Source organism: Leiobunum rupestre, chromosome 1 (assembly GCF_980474605.1).
Source record: "Leiobunum rupestre chromosome 1, qqLeiRupe1.1.hap1, whole genome shotgun sequence".
In the NCBI taxonomy this organism is placed as follows: domain Eukaryota; kingdom Metazoa; phylum Arthropoda; class Arachnida; order Opiliones; family Sclerosomatidae; genus Leiobunum; species Leiobunum rupestre.
In genome coordinates, this window is record NC_143384.1 from 37,303,789 (window position 1) to 37,328,350 (window position 24,562).

General features: G+C 40.9%; 2 protein-coding genes across 2 annotated transcripts; both read right to left on the bottom strand.

Annotated features, from left to right (window-relative positions):
• Nucleotides 1-1,755: 1,755 nt before the first annotated feature.
• Nucleotides 1,756-6,756, bottom strand: LOC149962280 (uncharacterized). The gene is made up of 3 exons (XM_090164442.1): nt 2,947-6,756; nt 2,279-2,577; nt 1,756-2,185 (listed from the first exon to the last, which is right to left on the bottom strand). Exons 1-3 carry the CDS (start codon nt 6,744-6,746, stop codon nt 1,875-1,877), a joined length of 4,410 nt encoding a protein of 1,469 aa, XP_090020568.1. The 5' UTR covers nt 6,747-6,756; the 3' UTR covers nt 1,756-1,874.
• An 11,320-nt stretch (nt 6,757-18,076) lies between these two features.
• On the bottom strand, nt 18,077-20,143 carry LOC149962281 (uncharacterized). Its single transcript, XM_090179532.1, has 3 exons — nt 19,982-20,143; nt 19,846-19,907; nt 18,077-19,489 (listed from the first exon to the last, which is right to left on the bottom strand). Exon 3 carries the CDS (start codon nt 19,477-19,479, stop codon nt 18,235-18,237), a length of 1,245 nt encoding a protein of 414 aa, XP_090035658.1. The 5' UTR covers nt 19,480-19,489; nt 19,846-19,907; nt 19,982-20,143; the 3' UTR covers nt 18,077-18,234.
• Nucleotides 20,144-24,562: the final 4,419 nt, after the last annotated feature.

A 24,562-nucleotide genomic window follows, 5' to 3' on the forward strand; every position in this document is an offset into this window, starting at 1 on the left:
ATCGGAGCAGATCCGAGCACGCAAATGAAATATAAAACGTTGATCAGAGCGATCTAGAGCAGTCAAATGGAATACGCTATTAGATAGTGTATTTGGAAGCCACTAGTTTTAGGATTTTCGCGTATTGTAGGTCTATTATGGCTGAAATAAACGCTATAAAAGGTGTTCTAATTTTACACGGATTTCTTTTTCGTCCACTATAGAGTGCAATTACAATTCCAGATTTAACAATGTTTCTCTAATTTGAAAAAAGGAAACGCTGAATAATAGGCACTACCTTGAAAGTACATAGCGCCATCTACACACGTTTCGTTCGCGTAGACCCTGTTTGGGTATTTAGGTTATTATTGGATAGTGAAACTAAAGACAAGTAGGCAGTGATGACCTTAGTCTTTGCCAGGCCAGGACTTATGTAAAGTCGTTTATTTCGTTTGCGAACGGCTTAGCTTACGGAGCACAACCAGCTCTTGAAAACTAATATTTATATAAATATACTATAGAAAATTTTAAAAAATAATTTCATTCGGACTCACGTATTTTATTTTGGATTCTATACAGTCTTTTTCTTGAACTAACCTTTCCCCTCTGCACAATTTTAAAGAGAGTACACTGATAAAATCGTCTGTTTATCCAGAATTTATCTGGCTGCCTGTGACTATTGTAGCAGGCAAATTCTGGAGAAGCAGACGATTTTATCAGTTAACCCTCTTTACACTTCCTTTTGAACAATGAGCAATAAGTTTAGCCCCAATTAGAGGTCGGCGTTTGAATAAGAAATTATTCAATTGTTTATATTTATCCATAACCGAGAATTATTCAGAAATATTCGAAATAAGGAATTTTTTAAAACTAGTCCTTAGGATTAGTGACCCCTATTGTCTACAAAAATAAACTGGTCCTTAGGACCAGTGACACTTACCATGATTTTTTTCTATTGGTCCCATTGTAAATTATTTTTTATGGAATGTGAAATGTGGATAGGTCTAGACTCTAGAAACCATAAAAATGTTTATAATTCATGAAAGCGCGAATCGTGAATCGCGCCGCGTGGTGTTTTACTTCATTATTCATTGTAACTTAATACCACTACTAAAGGTTGCTGGTAACTTCGTAAGCCCTTCATCTCTAGTGTCTCGTTTATTGTGTTAGAAAGAAAAATGTTGGAGTAGAAATTGGAAGAAAGCTTGAATTTTTAAACTGGTCCCGCCTCAATGCCCTTAAAAAAAAGTGAATAATTAAACTGGTCCTACGGACCAGTGACCCCCAGTATTTTACTTAAAAAACTGGTCCAAGCCATTAATAAACTGGTTTTGGACCAGTGGACGTGTGTTATTTCCAAGACTGCTCTGTAGGTGTTTTATATGTATTTTGGGCGTAAGTTGAGACCATTTTTAGCGTTGCTTCCAATCCCCCTCCCACTCGAAGAGTAAGCACCTTTTCCCTAATAAAAATCCAATCAGCCAGGTATATCATTGGTTCCGATGCTATTGAATGACACGCCGGTAACGTTCTCCTTGACCCCTCCCCTTTTCTCGTACCAGGGGAAAATATTATGTGATGAATATAATTTGTAACCAAATGTGTTAAATTTTAGATTGAAACGTAAAATTAAAATATTCATACTTTTGTAAAATACAAGAAATTTTCAATTTAATAAAGAATTAACCAAAATTATTGTTGATGCTGTAAGACGTACTGGCTTTCACTGTCGCAAAAAAACCTCTACTGTGAGGCTGAGCGTTGACGCAAAAAAATGGTTTAGGCCTAACGAAGATTTTAAAAATCGAATCTCACCATTGTGGAGTTTTTGCTCGAGTGAAAACCATACTAAATTCTAAAATAAAGGACACTTCCAAAGACAACTAATAATCATCCTAGCCTTTGAAGGCGATTTGGATGGCAGTGATACTGTCCCGCACCTTTTTCAGTCCTTCTTTGAAAATATCCTCTGTTTGGGACAGTTCCTTTAATTTATGGGCCACACATTTCTTTTCTTCCGCGCTTACGCACGATTGCATCTTATCTTTAAGAAGTTCTTCTTCTTGCTGCAATTTTATGGCATATTCCAAACAATCAAGTGCTATGTTTTTGGCTCCTTCAACTTTAGGTTTATCTTTGAGATTCATTTCTTCGGACTCACTATTTGTTGGTCGTTGGGATATATTTGGATCTAGTTCGCCTTCATCTATAAGAAATTGTTTGGATTTACCTTTAAACGTTTTTACTTGATCATTAAAAGTAGGAGTGTCTGGTTTGACGCACCCATAATTGAACTTACAACTTTCGACATTGGCCTCGAAGCTTTCTTGATTCGCTCCATTATTTAACTGAACCGCTTCACGCTCGCTTTCGGTATTGGATGCAAAATTTTGGTTTGTCACGTCAATACATTTTCCGCTTTGCGGTTCCACCACGTCATTCGATTTTGCGCTTTGTGATACCGTCACGTCATTAGTCTTCCCGATTTGTGGTTCCGTCACTTTCTGGGAATTTCCGCTTTTCGGTTCCATCGCGTCATTGGTCTTTCCGATTAGAGATTCCGCCGCCACTTCCCTGGTATTTCCACTTTGGGGTTCTGTGGCTTTCTTGGCCTTTCCGCTTAGCGGTTCCGTCGCGTCCTTGGTCTTTCCGCTTCGCGGTTCCGTCGCGTCCTTGGTCTTTCGTATTTGTGGTTCCGCCACGTCCTTGGTCTTTCCGCTTTGCGGTTCCGTCGCGTCCTTGGTCTTTCCGCTTTGCGGTTCCGTCGCGTCCTTGGTCTTTCCGCTTTGCGGTTCCGTCGCGTCCTTGGTCTTTCGTATTTGTGGTTCCGCCCCGTCCTTGGTCTTTCCGCTTTGCGGTTCCGTCGCTTTCTTGGTCTTTCCGCTTTGCGGTTCCGTCGCTTTCTTGGTCTTTCCGCTTTGCGATTCCACCGCGTCATTGGTCTTTCCACTTTTCAATTCCATCGAGTCATTGGTCTTTCCGCTTTGCGTTTCCGTCGCAGCATTGGTTTTTGCGATTTGCGATTCCACCGCGTCATTGGTCTTTCCGCTTTGCGGTTCGGCCACGTCATTGGTCTTTCCGCTTTGCGTTTCCGTCGCGGCATTGGTTTTTGCGATTTGTGGTTCCGCCAGTCTCTTCGTCTTTCCACTTTTCAATTCCATCGAGTCATTGGTCTTCCCGATTTGTGGTTCCGTCGCTTTCTTGGTCTTTCCGCTTTGCGGTTCCGACACGTCATTTATCTTTCCGCTTTGCGGTTCCGCCACGTCCTTGGTCTTTCCGCTTTGCGGTTCCGACACGTCATTGGTCTTTCCGCTTTGCGGTTCCGCCGCGTCCTTGGTCTTTCGTATTTGTGGTTCCGCCACGTCCTTGGTCTTTCCGCTTTGCGGTTCCGCCGCGTCCTTGGTCTTTCCGCTTTGCGGTTCCGCCGCGTCCTTGGTCTTTCCGCTTTGCGGTTCCGTCGCGTCCTTGGTCTTTCCGCTTTGCGGTTCCGTCGCGTCCTTGGTCTTTCCGCTTCGCGGTTCCGTCGCGTCCTTGGTCTTTCGTATTTGTGGTTCCGCCACGTCCTTGGTCTTTCCGCTTTGCGGTTCCGTCGCGTCCTTGGTCTTTCCGCTTTGCGGTTCCGTCGCGTCCTTGGTCTTTCCGCTTTGCGGTTCCGTCGCGTCCTTGGTCTTTCCGCTTTGCGGTTCCGTCGCGTCCTTGGTCTTTCCGCTTTGCGGTTCCGTCGCGTCCTTGGTCTTTCGTATTTGTGGTTCCGCCCCGTCCTTGGTCTTTCCGCTTTGCGGTTCCGTCGCTTTCTTGGTCTTTCCGCTTTGCGATTCCACCGCGTCATTGGTCTTTCCACTTTTCAATTCCATCGAGTCATTGGTCTTTCCGCTTTGCGGTTCCGTCGCAGCATTGGTTTTTGCGATTTGCGATTCCACCACGTCATTGGTCTTTCGTATTTGTGGTTCCGCCACGTCCTTGGTCTTTCCGCTTTGCGGTTCCGCCGCGTCCTTGGTCTTTCCGCTTTGCGGTTCCGCCGCGTCCTTGGTCTTTCCGCTTTGCGGTTCCGTCGCGTCCTTGGTCTTTCCGCTTTGCGGTTCCGTCGCGTCCTTGGTCTTTCGTATTTGTGGTTCCGCCCCGTCCTTGGTCTTTCCACTTTTCAATTCCATCGAGTCATTGGTCTTCCCGATTTGTGGTTCCGTCGCTTTCTTGGTCTTTCCGCTTTGCGGTTCCGACACGTCATTTATCTTTCCGCTTTGCGGTTCCGCCACGTCCTTGGTCTTTCCGCTTTGCGGTTCCGACACGTCATTGGTCTTTCCGCTTTGCGGTTCCGACCCGTCATTGGTCTTTCCACTTTTCAATTCCATCGAGTCATTGGTCTTTCCGCTTTGCGTTTCCGTCGCAGCATTGGTTTTTGCGATTTGCGATTCCACCGCGTCATTGGTCTTTCCGCTTTGCGGTTCGGCCACGTCATTGGTCTTTCCGCTTTGCGTTTCCGTCGCGGCATTGGTTTTTGCGATTTGTGGTTCCGCCAGTCTCTTCGTCTTTCCACTTTTCAATTCCATCGAGTCATTGGTCTTCCCGATTTGTGGTTCCGTCGCTTTCTTGGTCTTTCCGCTTTGCGGTTCCGACACGTCATTTATCTTTCCGCTTTGCGGTTCCGCCACGTCCTTGGTCTTTCCGCTTTGCGGTTCCGACACGTCATTGGTCTTTCCGCTTTGCGGTTCCGCCGCGTCCTTGGTCTTTCGTATTTGTGGTTCCGCCACGTCCTTGGTCTTTCCGCTTTGCGGTTCCGCCGCGTCCTTGGTCTTTCGTATTTGTGGTTCCGCCGCGTCCTTGGTCTTTCGTATTTGTGGTTCCGCCACGTCCTTGGTCTTTCCGCTTTGCGGTTCCGTCGCGTCCTTGGTCTTTCCGCTTTGCGGTTCCGTCGCGTCCTTGGTCTTTCCGCTTTGCGGTTCCGTCGCGTCCTTGGTCTTTCGTATTTGTGGTTCCGCCCCGTCCTTGGTCTTTCCGCTTTGCGGTTCCGTCGCTTTCTTGGTCTTTCCGCTTTGCGATTCCACCGCGTCATTGGTCTTTCCACTTTTCAATTCCATCGAGTCATTGGTCTTTCCGCTTTGCGTTTCCGTCGCAGCATTGGTTTTTGCGATTTGCGATTCCACCGCGTCATTGGTCTTTCCGCTTTGCGGTTCGGCCACGTCATTGGTCTTTCCGCTTTGCGTTTCCGTCGCGGCATTGGTTTTTGCGATTTGTGGTTCCGCCAGTCTCTTCGTCTTTCCACTTTGCTTTTCCAACGAGAAATTGTCCATGCTGTTTTTCAATTTGGACCTTTTGTGTATCAACATCATCTCGGCAATGTCTCTGCGTCCAAGTTTTAGAGCCAAAGCCAAAGGGCCCGGCTTGAAATTGGTTAACCGCTCCAGGTTGGCGCCATTTTCCAATAAATACTCAACCAAGTCCTTCAAATCCAGCTGCACCGCGACATGCAGAGGGGTCCATCCTGCGGAATCGAACTTATTGACATCGGCTCCATGTCGCAATAGCATCTTGACCAACGGAATATTTGCCACGCACACCGCTCTAAGTAACAAACTTCGTCCGCTAATCGAACACGGTATATTGGGATCCGCATTTTTAATCAGCAACAGCTGTACGATACTTTTGTGGTTCTTTTCGCAAGCCATGCAAAGCGGAGAGGTTACCTTAGGATTGCGGGCGTTGGCGTTGGCACCATTATCCAATAACAGCCTGACCATGTCTACGTGACCGCGAACAGACGCCACATGCAGTGACGTATGACCTTCGTCGTCCGCAGCGTCCACGTTAACTTTGTTTTTCAGCAACTCCACCGCGATGTCCCGATGCGCGTTTTGAGACGCCATGAACAAAGCGGTGACGCCTTCTTCGTTGGCGAAATTAACATTGGCTCCGTTCTTCAGCAGGACTTTAACTACGTCGAGGTGACCGTTTTCGGAAGCGATTATGAGCGGTGATATCTTCTGGTGATCGGCCAGATTGGGGTTGGCTCCGCGCTTCAGTAACAGCGTCACTATTGCCAAGTGGCCGTTTTGGGCTGCGGCAAACAGCGGCGTCACTTTGTCTTGGTTGGCCTTATTAACCCCGGCACCTTTTTCTAGCAAGAGCGACACGACTTTCTCGTGACCAGATTGGCAAGCGAATAACATGGGGGTTAAGTTACCGGCACCGAACGCGTCCACCAGCGCTCCTCTGGCGATCAGTAGAGCGACCACATCCGTGTGACCAGCGTCAGACGCTAAATGCGAGGGAGCAAATTTGTCCCCGGAAAATTGGTTGACGGCAGCTCCGTGATCGAGCAGTAGGGAAACGACTTTCGAGTGACCATTGGACGACGCCACGTGAAGAGCACTGGCCTTGTCCTGAGTACGGTAAAATTTAGCGGCGGTGCTGTTTACATTCTTCGAGACGAACTGTCGAAGGCAACGATAACATTGGTCGTTCGAGGATAAATTTACTTTGGTATTGACGTCGACTCCGCTTTGTAGTAGCGATTTAACGACTTCTTCTAGTCCCATCATTGACGCCAGGTACAGAGGCGTTAAGCCTTTGCTCTTCTTGGCCTTGGCGTCGGCTCCGGCTTCGAGGAGAGTGTTGCAAACTTTAGCGTGATTGTTCAAAATTGCCAAGAACAACGGACTTTGGTTGGACTCGTCTTGGCAATTGACGTCTGCTCCGGATTTCAGCAACGCCATGACCTTCTTATTTTCTCCTCTCTCAGAGGCTTTCAGTAAATTCTGACTTCCGCTCATTTACACGAAATTAACCCGGTCTCATCTAAAGGATAGAAACTGAAATAAAAAATATATTAATTACTATTAAATTATTATAATTTTAGCATTGAAATTATTAAATGAGCGTTAATTTTAGTCGAGTCAGGATCTTTAAATGGAGAGGTGAAGGCACGGCGTATAACGAATTGGATTCCGTTCGTTACAAACAAAGGGAGGGGAAAACATCACAGTCGCGCCATCTATAGAACGCTAGTACGAGTCTAATATGATTTTAGCGACTGAATTATGGTAACCTAAATAAAGGCTTTTCTATACTTTAATATATTATATAGATTCTGTTTATATAACAATGGAAATACAATTATTAGAATAGGCTTCGAGCTTAGGAAATATAGCGCCACCTGCCTTAATAACCTTCAACTAAATATGTCAAGCAATAGCAGACGACTTTATAATTTCGGTTGAGATAATTTTGAACGAGCAGACAGCTTTCACATATTCAATTTAATACTCGGTCGGTAGGCGGCGATACTTGTGGCTAAAATTTAAACTACGCACGAAGCCTATTTAATATTAAGATATTATTAAATACAATTAAATACAATTTAGTTAATTAATTTGTTGTATATCGTTTCTATATGTAGTTTGGGATGAATATTATTTCCCGAACCTGAAACTGACGAACAAGTCGCGCTAAAAAAGGAGCGTGCCCTGATCTCTCCTTAAGAAGATCCTGGTCGATTGATTAGGGTTGATTTCTTTTGGGGCCCATATGCTAGAGGAGTTGAATTATCAAATGTTATCTTCCTAGACTTTAATACAGTCAAAGGCAAGTATTACTATAACACCTGATGTATATGAAACATTTATATTAACTTTTTACCTTCAAATCGGCAGCACTCGAACGATATAAGACAAAGCAGTAATATAAATAAATATGGTATTTTGTCATGGACTAAATGAGGTAAAACCACAAGTTACATAATAACAATAAGTATGACAGACACTTCCTATTGCTTTAATGCTAATTTTCTAACCGAACCTTTGATACTGATACCATAGATATAAGAATTGTATATAAAGGTCTAGATAAATTTCGGGGCGTCTAAGCCTAGAGATACGAATCGGTAATTTACCCTGGTAATTTACGCGGTAAATTACCCTGGTAACAGTAAATAACCCTTTTCTCAGGTAAATTACGAAAATGGTAATTACTGTGGTAAATTACCATGGTAATTTACCATCGTATTCGTGATTCACTGTTTCTCAATTTCTTTGATCTTTCGTGCTAAAATGTACGTAAAATACGTCGCACAAGATTACAAAACTCAAAACCTAACGTTATTCGCGTTTTACTGTATTTTTGCATCGTTTAATAAAGTAATTTCACTCCAGCAAACACTAGATCATAGGCGTAACGCACTAACTCGAAGAGCTAGGCACCGCTGCGCCACCTAGATTCGTTTTGGTAACGAATTTCCAATTAGTCGAAGGCTGTGTTAGAATAGTTTGATACGTTTAATAGGAAGAATACTTAATTACTTATGTCTATAGCCCTGTCGTCTGCTAAAATGTTAGTTTTATTTTCACTTGGTTATTCCGAACATCTACGTTAGTTTAGCGTTACTTCTAAGTAGTCTAGCGAAAGAATATAGTATTCTTTCTATAAAGTTTTATTCGGTAAAAATGCGTAAAAGAAAGAAAGTAGACCTAGTTATTCATAATATATTTTGAGCAACAAACTGTGAAGCCCGGTAAATGCGATTTGTTTAACCAATAAAAGCGTTTCTTCTTTGTATTCCTTGTTTTAATCGTAAAATAAACCTTTTTAAAAAAAATTACGGTAATTTACCGCAACACGGTAAATTACGCTGTAAATTACCGCGTAATTTACTGTTTTCCTAAATTACGGTAATTTAAGAACTCTATCTAAGCCTAACATAAAATACGGAATTGACACCTAGCAGACACCGAGGAAGGCACGTGACCAAGAGCGCGAGAGCTCTCTTAGCATTTTAGTACTAAGTGCTTGACCTTTCCGCAGGCCGTAGTCTTTAGACACCATCTGTTGGTGACTTTTAGTATAATTTTTAAGCAGGAGACAATGGCTCTCGCGACGATAGAACGAGCTTTCTTACCGATAGATAGCGCCTTATAAGGATAGCATGCAGAAATTACGCGTTTCTGCTAGCTGTCACCTCCGTATTCACTCCCTTTGAAATATTTTATCTAGACCTTTATATACGTTTCCTATATCTATGACTGATACTCTCTTCAAGCTGTGACTTGGACCATAGACAGTATATATCCCGAAGGGGACGAGAATACGCTCTGATTTTTATAACCCATCACAGTCGCTTTGCGGCCAGCTGCAAGAGTTCGTGTCGAGCAAACGCGAAACTCGGATCAAATAGATCTTCGAGTAATAAACTAAATTAAAAATAAATAAAATAGCCAGAAATTCCAACGGTAGACCGGTTTCGTTCTATTTGGAACTCATCAGTACCGTGCGGGAAATCTGGCTGGCGACTCCAAACGAATAACTCCAAAACAAGTCGTGCTACATTATCGAAACTTGCTAGACAATCGCATTATGGTAGATTTTAATATTCGGAAAACATGGTTCAAGGTCATACCAAAATTATCTCGAGAAGCATTAGGCTTAGAACAAAAATTACAATTCGAAAGTTGTTCTTCGTCATATTTTATTTATTACTAACTTGAAATAAGTTTTGAAATTATAATGTCTAGTTCGAATTTTTGCTCTAAACCTAATGGTTCTCGAGATAATTTTGGTATGACCTTGAAAACATGGTTCAAGTCATACAATTTTCCGAATATTAAAATCTCCTACCATGATGCGATTGTCTAGCAAATTTCCATGATGTAGCGCGACTTGTATTGGAGTTATTAGCGCTGTCTTGCAATTTTCCCTTTTAGGACCTTTGTGATTTTGGTAAAATTGGAACCAGCTTTCTAACACTTACGGTTCTCGAGATAGTTTTTATATGACCTTGAAGACATGGTCAAGGTCATCGAGGTTATCATTCTCCTTTGGCCCCCTGCACGAGCTATGTAACATAAAAATTTTAAATTCCTAGAGAAAACGGTTTCTGAGATATTCGCCCTGGATCGTTTTTTAGTGGACACCCTGTATTTCGGCTTAGCGGAAGTCTCACATATTTGAGACACTAGAGGGCTCTCTGCTGAGAAAACATCTTGATTACGTAATAACTATGAAAATCAGTTTGGTTGTAAATCTCGTTAATTGTCATACTTATTGTTATTATGTTACTTATGGTAAAACTAACAAGGAGACTACCCGAGGGGTAACTCTCCGATTTTGTTCAAACTCGGGGATTTAATAGACCTTCATGTAACTTGAAATTTCCCCAAGGGAAAAATTTCAATGGGCTTCCGTTTTGCCATGACAACCAACAATGTTTTTGACAACTAAATAAAAATTTTTGTTTACGGGATTTAACATGCGAAAATCTTAAAACATTCTGGGTAAATGCCGACAACCTTGGGAAAATGCCGACAACCTTGGGAAAATGCCAACAACCTTGGGAAAATGCCGACAACCTTGGGAAAATGCCAACAACCTTGGGAAAATGCCAATCCATTGGGGTAAATGCCAATCCATTGGGGTAAATGCCAATCCATTGGGGTAAATGGCAATGAATTGGGGTAAATGGCAATGAATTGGGGTAAATGGCAATGAATTGGGGTAAATGGCAATGAATTGGGGTAAATGGCAATGAATTTGGGTAAATGGCAATGAATTTGGGTAAATGGCAATGAATTTGGGTAAATGGCAATCCATTGGGGTAAATGGCAATCCATTGGGGTAAATGGCAATCCATTGGGGTAAATGGCAATCCATTGGGGTAAATGGCAATCCATTGGGGTAAATGGCAATCCATTGGGGTAAATGGCAATCCATTGGGGTAAATGGCAATCCATTGGGGTAAATGGCAATCCAATGGGGTAAATGCCAATCCATTGGGGTAAATGCCAATCCATTGGGGTAAATGCCAATCCATTGGGGTAAATGCCAATCCATTGGGGTAAATGCCAATCCATTGGGGTAAATGGCAATGAATTTGGGTAAATGCCAATCCATTGGGGTAAATGCCAATCCATTGGGGTAAATGCCAATCCATTGGGGTAAATGCCAATCCATTGGGGTAAATGTCAATCCAATGGGGTAAATGCCAATCCATTGGGGTAAATGCCAATCCATTGGGGTAAATGCCAATCCATTGGGGTAAATGGCAATGAATTTGGGTAAATGGCAATGAATTTGGGTAAATGGCAATGAATTTGGGTAAATGAAAATACATTTGGGTAAATGCCAATACATTTGGGTAAATGCCAATACATTTGGGTAAACGCGAATAAGTTTGGGAAAATGCGATCAAAATTGGGAAAATGGAAACCAAATTGGATAAATGCGAATACATTTGAGTGAATGGAAACAAAATTGGGTAAATGCGAATATGTTTGGGTAAATGCGAATAAAATTGGGAAATGAAAATAATAATGGGTAAATGGAAACATTATTGGATAAATGGAAACAAAATTGTATAAATGCGAATAAGTTTGGGTAAATCCGAAAACGTTTCGGTATATTCGAATAAAATTCTGTAAATACGAATAAAATTGGGTAAGTGCGAATAGGTTTAGGTGAATACTCATTTACCCAAATTTATTGGCATTTAGCTAATCTTATTCGCATTTACCCAAATGTATTCGCATTTACAAAATTTAGTTTCCATTTATCCAATTTTGTTTCCATTTACCAAATTTTAATCGCATTTACCCAAGTCTATTTTCATTTACCGAAATTATATTGTTTTAACCTAATTTACGTTAATTTACCCACAGGGAAAAAATGAGCACGAACGAAACATCCAGCCAGCCATTCTTGGCAAAGCTCTAACCTTTGATCTCAAAATCAAAAACCACAATTCCACCAAAGATAATGCAAAGGCGCTGTCCGATAAGCTCTTCTACGTATCTTATCTTGTATAAATGATAATCATATACAATGTATATTATAATATAGGATTACCTCTAGTGGTTGACATAAAGGACACAAATATTAATTTGCAAAAAAAATATTTTTTGGAGGATAATATAAAATTAAAGGTGTGGCTAACGTTAAAGGGAGTAGGAACTAAATAAAAAAATCGTCTGCTATGTCCGTTTTCACGTAACTAAAGCCAATCATCTCTAGTTCCTGTTAAACCTGGTGGAAAATGTAAAATTGGTTCTCCACCATAAACATGAAATATCATACTCCTTTTAAGGATTACCTTCGCGACGAACCACTAAGGAGCGCCGAATATGTCAAAGGGCATAGGAGGGAGTGGTCAATATTGAAACTAATTATCTCCTACAGAAAAACTAGACATTATATTCCGTTTAACTCCCCCTTTCTCTTTCGTATATATAAAACAAATGATCGCCAAAATGGTGTCGAAAAATGTTTGTTAATTTTCTCGCTAGTGAATAACTAGCTTCATCAGGTCTAAATTCGACGTGTTATTTCGGTTGTGCATATAACCTCTGTTAGGGGATCGATAAATGAAAAAATTAAATAGATAACAAAAAAAATAAAGAATAGAATATCTTTTTACAACAGATTCAAGACCCGGATAACAAAAAAATTAGAATTACAATTGAGAACAGAAATAAACTCGTAAAAGAGTGTATAACATATCCGAGAGCCAGGACCTGCAAGTTACTGTTTATATAGTGCTTGTTGAAATAATGGAAACTTTTCACAGAACGTCGTGTTTTTGCCAAGCCTTAATATGTCAAAAAAGCTACCTGGTTAAAAGGGAACGCTTGTTGCTGTCGTAAAGGTAATTTCCCATTATTTTAACAAGCACTATATAAACAGTGACTTGTAGGTCCTGGCTCTCGGAAACATTACTTCTTGGCGATTTACTTTGAGGATGATTTATTGAAGCGTCTATTGAAATTAAAATGCTTTCAAAGGGTGCGTTAAGTCGGCAACAATTCTGGCAAACATTTTATTTAAAAATTAGGGGATTTCTTACTAAATTAGCCTTTTCGTCGGCTAATCAGGGAGGCTATTCTGTAAAAATCATGATCCGTCAAAAATGACAATGCGCGTGTGCAGGAGAGGCTGCTACCGAAATATCAAACTATCGATAGTATTGGTCAACTTCAAAATCGTCGCGGTCGCTAATGCCGAAGTAAGTGATTTTTAGACGGTCGATTGTGCCAGTTTAAATCTTGGGCACCAAAAATAAACAGGTATTTTACGTCCGCTTTATGATTTGACTAATATGCCGGATATAGCGTAACATACTGCCACTACTTAAAATTCAACTTACCCAATTGATAGTTTGATATCCGCTCCTTCTCCACTCGCGCATTGTCATTTTAGATTTTTACAGAATAGCCTTCCAGACGAAAATCTAGAAGTTTATGCAGTTCTCACGTTCGCCGCTCTATGTAAACTGAAAAGGCTTATTGACACGCGCCGGTTTTGCAGTTTTTAACTACTTGAAATCATTGAATCGTTCGGCGGCTCGTCCAATACGAAATCGAAATTTAAGAACAATGGTACCACAAGCAATGGTGAAAACTTCAAGGGGTCCATCACAGGAATGAGGGGTAGGAAAGAAAACGGCCCGTTTTTTTGTTATTATGTTTTTCCAAAAATCCGCCGTAGGAATTTGGCGCTGGTAGTCTTAAGTGCTTGGGTATAGCGGCGGTTTTACAAACTACTTTTTTTGGCTACGTTCACTAAAGAAAGTAGTGCAAATTCACTTCCCTCATCTCTGTGATGGAAACCTTTAACTGAAAAAAGTGCCACGGAGAAAACGCAAACTTTTGATTGTGAGGTGGAGTTAGCGCATGAAACATCCTAAATCGCGCGGCTAGTTCAGTAACCCACGCTTCCCAGTTTTCGGATTAATTTTAAAGAGTTACACCAGCTACCCGATAGGGGAGAAACACGCCTGAGCACTCAGTCAATCTTTACGTTGGTTTGGGTATTTCCCGCCAACGGATAATGGCGCTGAAGACCAAATTAATTTATCGCGTATTCTCCCTCCCTCAGACAAGAGGGCGGGGTTGTTGCGTTTCTCCCCCCCCCCTCAGACAAGAGGGCTGGGTTGTTGCGTTTCTCCCCCCCTCAGACAAGAGGGCGGGGTTGTTGCGTTTCTCCCCCCCCTCAGACAAGAGGGCGGGGTTGTTGCGTTTCTCCCCCCCTCAGACAAGAGGGCGGGGTTGTTGCGTTTCTCCCCCCCTCAGACAAGAGGGCGGGGTTGTTGCGTTTCTCCCCCCCCCTCAGACAAGAGGGCGGGGTTGTTGCGTTTCTCCCCCCCCCCTCAGACAAGAGGGCGGGGTTGTTGCGTTTCTCCCCCTTCCTGGAATTTGAGAAATCCAAGAATTCCCTTACGTACCCAAGAATATGGATATAGCATTAGCAAAGTACACCTTTTTAATCACAAACGTAAACATAGATTGAGATGGTCTTGATAATACCAAGAATGTATGTTATTTCTACTTTCGGGAGAATTACTCAGTGTTGCCAACGAGGGGCTAACCACTCTTAGAAAGTCTGTACACCGGATTACGCTTAGATTAGCACTGCCAAAGGCAGGGACTTCAAAGATTACGCGTAATCCCATTAGTACAGTCAAAGGTACGGCTCTGTACACCGATTACGCGGAGTGATCAGCCCCTCGGTTGCCAATGTTTGAGGAGCGAAAATCCCACAGCCCAGTTACCAAATTTTCAGCCAAACCCCTAAAACGTTTTTAGCCACGCCCCCTCCCAAAACTCAGCGGAAAACATGCCAATTAATTTTTAGTTTCGTAGACTAGCGCGATAAAAATATTAAATTAAAAAAACTATTAGAAAATAAAAAGAATTATTAAATTTGATTCACAAAAAGCTACAATTTCGAATACATTGCTAATTTGTGTAATTCTATGTGTCTAGCTATGTTTATGAGCTGCATCACTGTGTGAACTAGGCTAGGCTAGGGATAGCCTACGGGGCGGCTGTCAGCATAAAAAAATAAGTGGTTTTTCAATAAAAACATTTTAAACAATTTTAAGGTAAAAAATTCGAGAAACAATGATTTTCGCTTAAAAATCCCTTTATCCCATGCAGCCCAAAAAATCGCGAAAAATCCCACACATTGGCAACACTGCTCATGCTTTAGCATTGAGAAAAATCAGCCTAAGATCTCATTGGTTCCCTAGGAGGCTAGGATACTGTATAAGAGGATAGGTTACAGGTAGCCCGCCGTACCTCCTGTATTATAAAAACGCCGGCAGCATTGGCGCGTTTAAAATAAATAGAAAGACGCGCCGGCTTGTTTCTTTTCCGTCAAGGACAGAATTCCAATGGCGCCGTATACTCTTTTTTTTTAATTTTGCTGGGCGCGTCCATGTTGAGTTTACCCCCCTTAACCCCCATTCTACATATCCTGGGTCCAAACACCCAAGCCTAGACCCCCCCACCGGTGTCTAGGTTACTAAGAATATTGGACTACCGGATTCTGATTCCTATCCTCGCAGCCTTTGTAGCTTAAATTCGTCTGCTTTCCCATTCAAGTTTGCTATATGGTATGAAAGTTTGAATGCCCCTTAAATGCAGACGAATTTTCTCCACAAAAGCTGTGAGGATGGTACCAGCAGAGATCCTGGCAGTTATAGAGATGCGAAACTCCCTATACCCTAAGCAAACCAGTTTTTTTTTCAAATTTTTGCCGATCGCAGCGACGCCTGTACGTGGGGAGTAATCGCAGAGATCCTAGGATTGTTACCGTTGTTTACATTTTTTTGGGCTAACGCCAACGAAGAAGAAACCAAGTTGAAACTGGAATTGAACTATAATTTATTAGTTTAACTGTTTATCATTTTAAAATATTTTAGGCCTTGTTTAACCACAATAAAGAAATAAGAAACAGGATTTTTGAGAAATTAGGACTAAATCAAGGATTTACGCTAATATTTTAAAGTTTGTTAATATTTAGTGATTAACTTCAAGTAACTTGCGATCTAAACGTTTCTGGGCCTTGTTATATTTATGGTTTAGTAATTATAATTTATTTTTACTTTTCAATGCCTGCCTATAATCCTTAGAAAATAGGGCAGGAATAGCTGTTGGTGTTATTCTATTTCTGGTTGTATTGTTCATGAAACAAGACTCCTCAAAATGCAGGGCACATATTTTATTATTATTATGTAGATAATTGGTATCTTTTTCAAAAAGATCGCGTCTTCCTACATTTTCTAGCCATTGTTTTGAACTGTATTTTGAAAAACAAAGATTAAAATATAACTCTAATTAAAATAACTTATGTTATATCCCACCGTTCTTTTTCTTTTGGAAACTTAAATAAAGAAATGCGCTGTTTTTCTTTACAAGAATTACAATAGGTTCCAGGCATTTTAAAACTTTATTTCGAAAATAAAACGCGTTTTCAATTTTTGCGTCTCTCGGCTTGAAACGGGCGCTTCCTTCCGGCCGATGCTTGCATTTTTTTTGTCAGGTTTTCGGCAGAGTTTCGCATCTCTATAACTGCCAGGATCTCTGGTACCAGTGGTTAATGCTATGCTCAAATATTCTTAGTAACTTCATTGGGCATTTTCGATCATGTTGGTATCTTATCACAGATAAGATAACTCTCTTCACAAATTGAGCAAAAACACAAAAGCCAAACTTTTCACCCCCTCTACAAGCAATTCAATAATTGATTTAAAGAATAAAGAAAGTGAGCAAGAGAGATAAGCAGATAACTAAGGCCGAGGCGTCCCTGAGAAGTGGAGCTCTAGCTCCATGGCGAGTCCGACTTATATTCAGAGCTTAAATAGTGACGGTCAGTATACACTATACAGATGACTCAAAGATAAATTTTTTCTAATTATCGAAATTTTTTACACAGCTTACATCTAGGAGCAACAAACACAACAGTGACAACCATAGAAATCTCATAGGTAACTAGAATGCTGCCGTGTAACTGGCAAATGGGCCAAACGCCGTGGCAGACGATAGCCAGATCTCAGCCAATCAGAGCTCAAAGAGTGGTTCTGCCAAGAATTTAATGTCACCAGAGAGAATGACGTCACCTATCTCCCGCTATAGTAGCGGATCCAATGAGGATTATTATCCTCTTTGGCGGAACCACTCTACGGCCTCTCATTGGCTGAAGGTTCAAGGCGAACTGGCGTCAAGCTCGGCCGTAGGCGGCAGCATTCTAGTTACCTATGAGATTTCTATGGTGACAACACCCCACCACACAAGGAGAATGCAACCCGTCAAAAGTCGTGGATTTTCTTGTGTACCTTTTTCATTGGCTAGACGCTTTAGCGCCTGCTGCTGTCGGAAGGGGAAAATTCGGAAATCGTCCCCCCCCCCCCCGCCCGTAAAACGTTCAGCGTAAGGCTCGTGACGCTCGCGCTCGTTCAATGAAATTCGTACACAACCCATCGTTAGCGTGTTTAAAGGCTAGCTGCGTCCTCCTTGTGTTTGTTGCTCCTAGCTTACATGGACTCTTTACCCCCTTCTAAAGACATTTTTTTGAGAGTCCCGTGATTTTATCAAGGGGTTTTTGACGCGTGGACTGCCGCTATTTACCTCACGCGTGTACATGTACTTTGCCAGTCTAAAGTTTAGCTCGTTTCCATGGTAACGTTTACAATAGCGCTAGGATTATAAAAATCAAATTGCATTTTTGTGGAGGCTTATTACTTCTTGGCAATTTCCTTGAATATATATTATAGTTAAACAGAATTCTTGAGGCGCTTCAAAGAGGTTGGCGTACTTCAGTAAGACTTACGATTTAGACCACGCTTTTCATGTATGAAAAAGTGAGTCCCCTTAGAAACTTGGTCCATGGTTATATAATATAGCAGGGTTCATACAATATTTCAAAAACCATTTTCCCTGATATTTCCAGGTTTTCCAGAGTAATTTTTAATATTTTCCAGGTGTACTATTTAAAACTATAGGGTCTCTAAAATGTAATAATTTCAGTAAAACTACAACAAATTGCATGTAATTTGAAGTTCTCATTATTATTTTCCCCGATTTCCCTGATTTTTCAGGAAAATTTTCATTTTCCCTGACTTTTTTGCTTTAAATAAATTGCACTGATTTTTCCAGGTTTTCACTGATTTCCATGTTTGTATGAACCCTGTATAGTAGACATTTATAATTATTTATACAAAAATTATGATTTCCTGTTATACATTGATAAAAAAGCAAACTAATACCAGAAATAAATTCCGCTAAAGCATTGAAAAAATATCCAACTTTTAATTGATTTACGCTTATGTAAAACAAATTTCAATTTACAAAATTGAAACATTTAAAATTTTTAATAATGAAAGTTATAAAAAGTGCTTTAGTTTAAGTCGTTTAACTTTTTTTTTAAAGATTATTATTGATTTTTTTTCCAAGCAATTTGTACCCAGAAAAATTTGGGTAAACATAAAGCAGGTAATTTTTAAAAAATATATTTACTGGTGACAAATTCATCAACCTCGATATACACTTTTCCCCTTTCCATTTTTAATTCGTTAATTTTGTTTTCCAATATTTGGGCATCGCAATCCAACTGAGTCTTATTTTCTTTGGTCATTTGTAGTTCTTGAGTCATTTCTTCCATCTTGGCAGTCCATTTCAATCTACTGGCCTCGTCATTTGCCCTTAGCTCTCGCAGTTTGCGAACATTCTTCAACCTGAGCACCAAACTTTCACTCAACTCATTCAACTTCTGGCGATCGAGCTTCAGCAGCTTGAGACTGCACTCCAGTTCTTCAATTTCGGTTGCCAAAGATCCTATTTTGTACTTTAACTCAACAAAATCTGTGCATTGTGACTGACTACCACCTTCCATAAATGGAACGACTGGCTCAAATGGGCTACCACATTCGCACTTTTTTTGACCAGTTTCTTCCACTTCAAGAATTTTCTTCTCGGGACTATTTTCTTCTGTTTTTCCCATTTTTTTATTTGAACTTGTTTCTTCGATTTCCTGTTTTTCATTGGGACTAGTTTCTTCAATTCCCCGCATTTTCTTATTTGGACTAGTTTCTTCAAACCCCTGTAGTTTCTTATTTGGACTAGTTTCTTCCAACCCCAGCATTTTCTTATTTGGACTGACTTCTTGCAATTGTTTTCTTTTTTTAGATGGACTAATCAAGTTACCTTCAACTGGACTGGAGCTTTCCCATGACAACCCCTTTTGTTTAAGCGTGTTGTGAATAAAGGCTATGATGTATTGATGACCGTTGCATTTGGCAACATCTGTCGGTTTCTCATTAAACAAATTTAAGGCCTCCAGATTGGCGCCTTTGAGGATTAACAGTTTGATAACATCGTTTCTGCCGCCTCCACAAGCTAGATGCAATGGAGTGTCTTTGAATTTGTCAGTGGCATTGACATGAGCGCCATGTTCAAGCAGGCACTTCACAATCTCAGTGTAGCCCCGGGATGAGGCGGGGTAGAGAGGAGTACGCTGGCACTTGTCCTGGGTGTCCACCAATGTACCATTTTCAACTAGCGTTTTGCAGACTTCAGCATGTCCATTGAGTGCAGCATGGTATAAGGCTGTTCTAAAGCAGGAATCTTTTGTGTTAACATCAGCACCCGCTTTAAGTAGCGATTCAATACCGTTGCTATTTCCAGATTTAGCCGCTTTCATCAGGTCAAAATTTAGCTTCAGTTTGACATCTTTTTTATTGGCCATTTTAACAGCACTAGAATCAAAGATTTTCAACTTGGAATATTTAAGCTAATTAAATTCATGAGACTTGTTTAAAATTGAATGACAACATAATTCCATAGATTTACTTTTAAGGAAATTTGTGAGACAAGTTAATATAATATTGACAAGATGAACATAAATATAACATTAGAAACCCAAAAAATGTTTACAAACTACAAGACAACTTAACAGAAAATATCGAATGAATCAAAACGCCTCATTTGATTAAACAGTTGTAACTTTTGCAATCTTTGGCTCAAAACATTAACAGTGATAATTTTCAGAAAAGTTCAATTAAATGTTTGCCCTTAGCTTTTTTTAAGAAGAATTATTAAAAGTATCACTTACTTCGAAAATTAATGACAAAGCTGCGTTCGAAAAAAAGTGATGTGACTTATTGTCTATTTAGGCTGTAACAGGTAAATTCATGTTTAACTATAAAAGTTTCTATACAGCTACTCACACTAAATTAAAATATTCGTACCTTTTTAAAGCAATGAAGATAATGAACTAAAATTGCAACCAAGAGAAACAACGTTGTAAAATTGGCGGGAACCTTGGTCGGACAGCAGACGATGGGTTTTAGCTTAAATCAGGGTGGGAAAGGTGACCAGTGACCCCTCTGGTCTAGAATAAATAAACTGGACCCTGATGACCAGTGCACGTCGTCTGCTACCTTAGAAAAGCGTATTTTAAGTTTTAACCGTTTGTAATAGGGTGAATTCTAGGACTGTGCGAGTCATAGAAATTCGCGACCGAAAACTATGGATACGCCCTCATTCGGCAGCAGACGGAAGCAGTAACAGGTCGCGCATTAGCAGACGGTACTAACAATCAAAGTTTTAAATCGCGCTGAAATATATAAAAATATATAATATTTTCCTCGGAAGTTACTAGTTTTATTATTAGAATACAACACAGAACGTCATAGACCCCCAGATGTATTTATTTTCGGCTCTAGCAGACGCTACACACACAAGAAGTGGCGGGAAAACTAAGGCACCGCATCGCCACCTAGAGCTGTTTCGGTCGCGAATAGAAATTAGACTAGAACCACTGCGCTAGCCGGTAATCTCAAGGGAAACGGGCAAGCTGGAAGGCTTGTAATGAGAGTGGAATAGCTACAAATCCACGCTGGAGTGTGCCATCTATTGAAAAAAATTGAAACTTTAATTTTTTTTAAATAGATGGCGTGCTTCCACAAAGAATACCGGCGATTCGACTCTCATGGCAGCCTTCTTCCTCGTACATCTCACCACAGTTTCATCTTGCTTCTAGTCTCATTTCTATTTCTATGGAGCGAGTACTCGAACATCATCGATTAAGTCACATTTTTTGAAATCGAGTAGTCGAACTGGACCTCGAATAAGAAAGTAATTGGAAAACACTCGTCGATTATCGAGTACCAAAAAATTGAATAGTCGGGTACCCGATTACTCGAATAAGCTGCTATAAGTTCAAAGACTGGTTTTTGCAACTTTTGGGGTGGAAATAATAAACGGTACCTACAAGACGTACAAACAACAAATGCTTTGAATGACCTTTGGGATGGATCACGTAGTGCGCCTGTCCGGTTTTTCTTCACACAATATTATTAAGTTTAGTTTTGGTTTGGAGTGTCACTTCATGAATTCGGATGTCGGCCGGCGATAGAACTTAGAAGTCTTAACTTCCTAAGCAATATACGGACAGACGGTACATTAATAATTAAAAAACATTTTATTGTATTTTTATTTTATTATTAATTACTATAATTAGGCTAGTAGCCTAGTATACTAATCTTTTTTATATCGCTCTAGTCACTATAAGGTTTCTAAAGTTATGAAAATTATGGTTCATTTAAATTAAAGGAATATTTTTCAGCATTGAAAGCTAGTTTATACTCATTTTAAATTTAATTTCTTAATAACTCGAATAAGACCAGCTCCTAATCAAGTATACTCATAACCCTACTCGTTAAAAATATTACTCTAAGTTTTATCTGAATTACATGAATCGAATAAGAGAAAATGTCCCGTTAATCAAGTACTCGATTACTCGACGCGACTTGAATACTCGATGAAAAAAATTCGTATTCGATACCCGACTCGATCGCCTAAAACCTCTACTCGCACAGCCCTCGGACTCTATTATAGCTATAATAGAGTCTGTGCACAGCCCTAGTGAATTTGAATTGGAGTGTCCAAACATGCCACAGCCACCGTTACACAGACCTTCAAATCCTAAGACCAATAATATAACATTTGGACCTACCAATTGCAAAATATTCAAGCAGAATCACTTAAAAAAATTAAAACGCCTCGAATTAATTAATAAACTGGTCCGGGCAAATTTTAAACTGGTCATTTGCCCACTGCCAACGCCTTATTTCTCACGCTGGCTTAAATCAAAGATAATATAACCTAGGAGGATTCAAGTAAACCTGGAGTGGTCGTCTCCCGTTTTAGGCGGGGAAGTAAAAAAATTCACGGACATAACAAGTATCGCCATCTATCGTAGAGCCTTTACACTTTTAATCGGCTTTTCGTCTGCTAGTTTTTCTATTCGCGTATTTCTAGTCCCGTGTTTTTAGTATTAATAGACAATGAATTTTAATATTCGAAAACTAGCAGACGAATTTTTTAAAAACATGTAGAAAAGGTGGCGCTAAACTCGTATGTCCGCGATTCTGGCTCGCGCTTCGTGGCCGTAGAGAGAGAGGGGAGCTCGTAGTGGGGGAATACACTTTTCTATTCCAGGGTACCGAGTTTTCATATTCCTAGATATAACTACGTACCCTAGATTCGAAATCTCGGCGTTTCTCGATAGCCCGTTATAAATGGTATCTTTCAGATCCTGGCTCTCGGGAATATTACTTCTTGCCAATTTCCTTGAAGATGTTTTATTGAAGCGTCTATCCGGGCTAATAATAACCGAAATTAACCACTGTTGGACTGGAGAGATATAGAAATAATTTAGGGAACGCAACCGATTAATAATTAACTAATTAATCCACGGATAACTAAGCTTAAAGTGTTCCGCCAGCTACAATAATGTAAGAACGTGTCCCCGTTTAGTCAATCTGGACGTTGTTTGATATTAAGCGAGCCGTACAACCAAGTTCATAGAAAAATAATCTAGATAATTATTAGTTAACTCGTTAGTCTTAATAACGCGAATTTCAATAGGTTTAAAAAGGAAACTTCAGTAATTTGAAATTTAATATCATTAATATTGCAGTTTTTAACATAAAAACGTAATATTTGATCGTAATACACGGTAATAACATATATTATATAAAAATAACCTATAATTTATAAATTTAAGGTAATACCAGAAATACATGAACACGGGAGGCAAGTTCCCCGTTTTCCCCCCACCGTAGTGGCCACGTGTCATCTTCCCCTCCTCGAAAAGAGAACCTCCCCACCTCCGCGGTGAAGGTTTGAATACGCTACCTGGCGACGGCCGAGTGAAACTTTCTTGAAAAACAAATAAATAAATAAAATATGTTGCTGGGGAAAAATTACAAGTGCATTATGTGTCTGTGGAAGAAAGGCTGTCACTATTAGAAGAAACGTTCAAGGAAAGAATAGCTCAAACAAATATCATCGTAATCAGTTAATTGTTATTAATTAATGAAGCCCAGTCAACGACTAATAAAAACTAGTCTAACTTGACTACGTTAAGAATTATAAACCATAAATATTTGTATTATTTTGTTAAAATAATTGTACTTGCTTTATTTGAAATATAAATATGAATAGCAACATAAAGGTAGCCTTACTCGTAAACGAAATCATAATTTCTATTGCTTATTTCAACCATGGACTAATTAACTAATTAACGCGAACTCTTTTATGCAATGGTCAATATTAATTTGTACCTCTTGTTCGATTGCCAAGATACCCAGATTTGTTAATCTGAACGACATTGTAGATTTTAAATAGTAACTGCACCGCGCTTCTCAATAACAATAACTGACGTTTCGTTCGAGCCGGTTAGACTCGTCGACTGTTTTCTGTTGGCGGTTGTTGCAGTGTTGCCACACCGCGCGCTGCCCGGCTAGACTCGTAGACTGTTCTGTTGACGGCATAGAAATCCCATAAACACAGCGCACGGTGTGACACCACTGCATCGAGGTTAACGGTAATAGTTAGTGTAGGGAGCTGTTGGCTCGAACGCGTGGCATGCAGGGCTTGCCACCACCCTCCTACGCATTGTAACCCGGCCACCTGAATTAATGGCTTCAAAAGTCGCTTGATGACTTAGGCCTAAGGTGGTGCCTTGGGTATTAGCCTAGCTGATTATTATTATTATTATCAGAAATTATAGCCCAGTGTACCGGTAACAAGAGAACCACACCACCGGAGGCCTATCAGCATAATGCCCTACGCCAGCGTCCACAGCCCGGACAGGTGACAAAACCGACATGAGTAGTAGTACCCTACTACTGAAGGTCGCAAGCCGCTCTCCCAGCAGAAGGTTCAACAATGGGTTGACCAATTCGCCCCTTCGCACATAGCAGTGGGTTACATGAGCGGGTGCTATAGCATCGGAATCCAGCACCTTAACTACATAGGTGAGGTGCCAAAGCCCTTAAGAAAAGGTGGACTAAAGGGGGACAACGGGCACACTGCGGTCCAGCGTAACCCGGCACGATCGGCACCGTAGATCCCAATGGGCTCCACAAAGCCGGGAAACCGGGCCACAGCGCCTCATACGGAGACCCGCCGCCCCACAGCAGGCCACCAAATCCACCTAGGCGACAGGATGCCTGGCCCCTCTCCATTAGTTTGAGCTGAAGCTTAGTTTCCAGCCCTTACCTGACCGAAGTCGGAGGTCGGAGATCGGACCATTTGATCTCAGCTAACATCTCCCGGTGTGCCACCGCCCTTATGGGTTACAAGAGCCGGACCCCGACTCCTCAGTAAAGCCACCAGTTATTGAACACTCAGACCCCTTAAGGGCCTGTGACAACACTGCAATAGTCGCCTGCCAGCGGCTGCCGCCAATGTCACTTTTCTGACCCAGAATATCGGCCGGCCGCGTTGGTTTCAATTTGCCAGGCCGCCCCCTACATCTA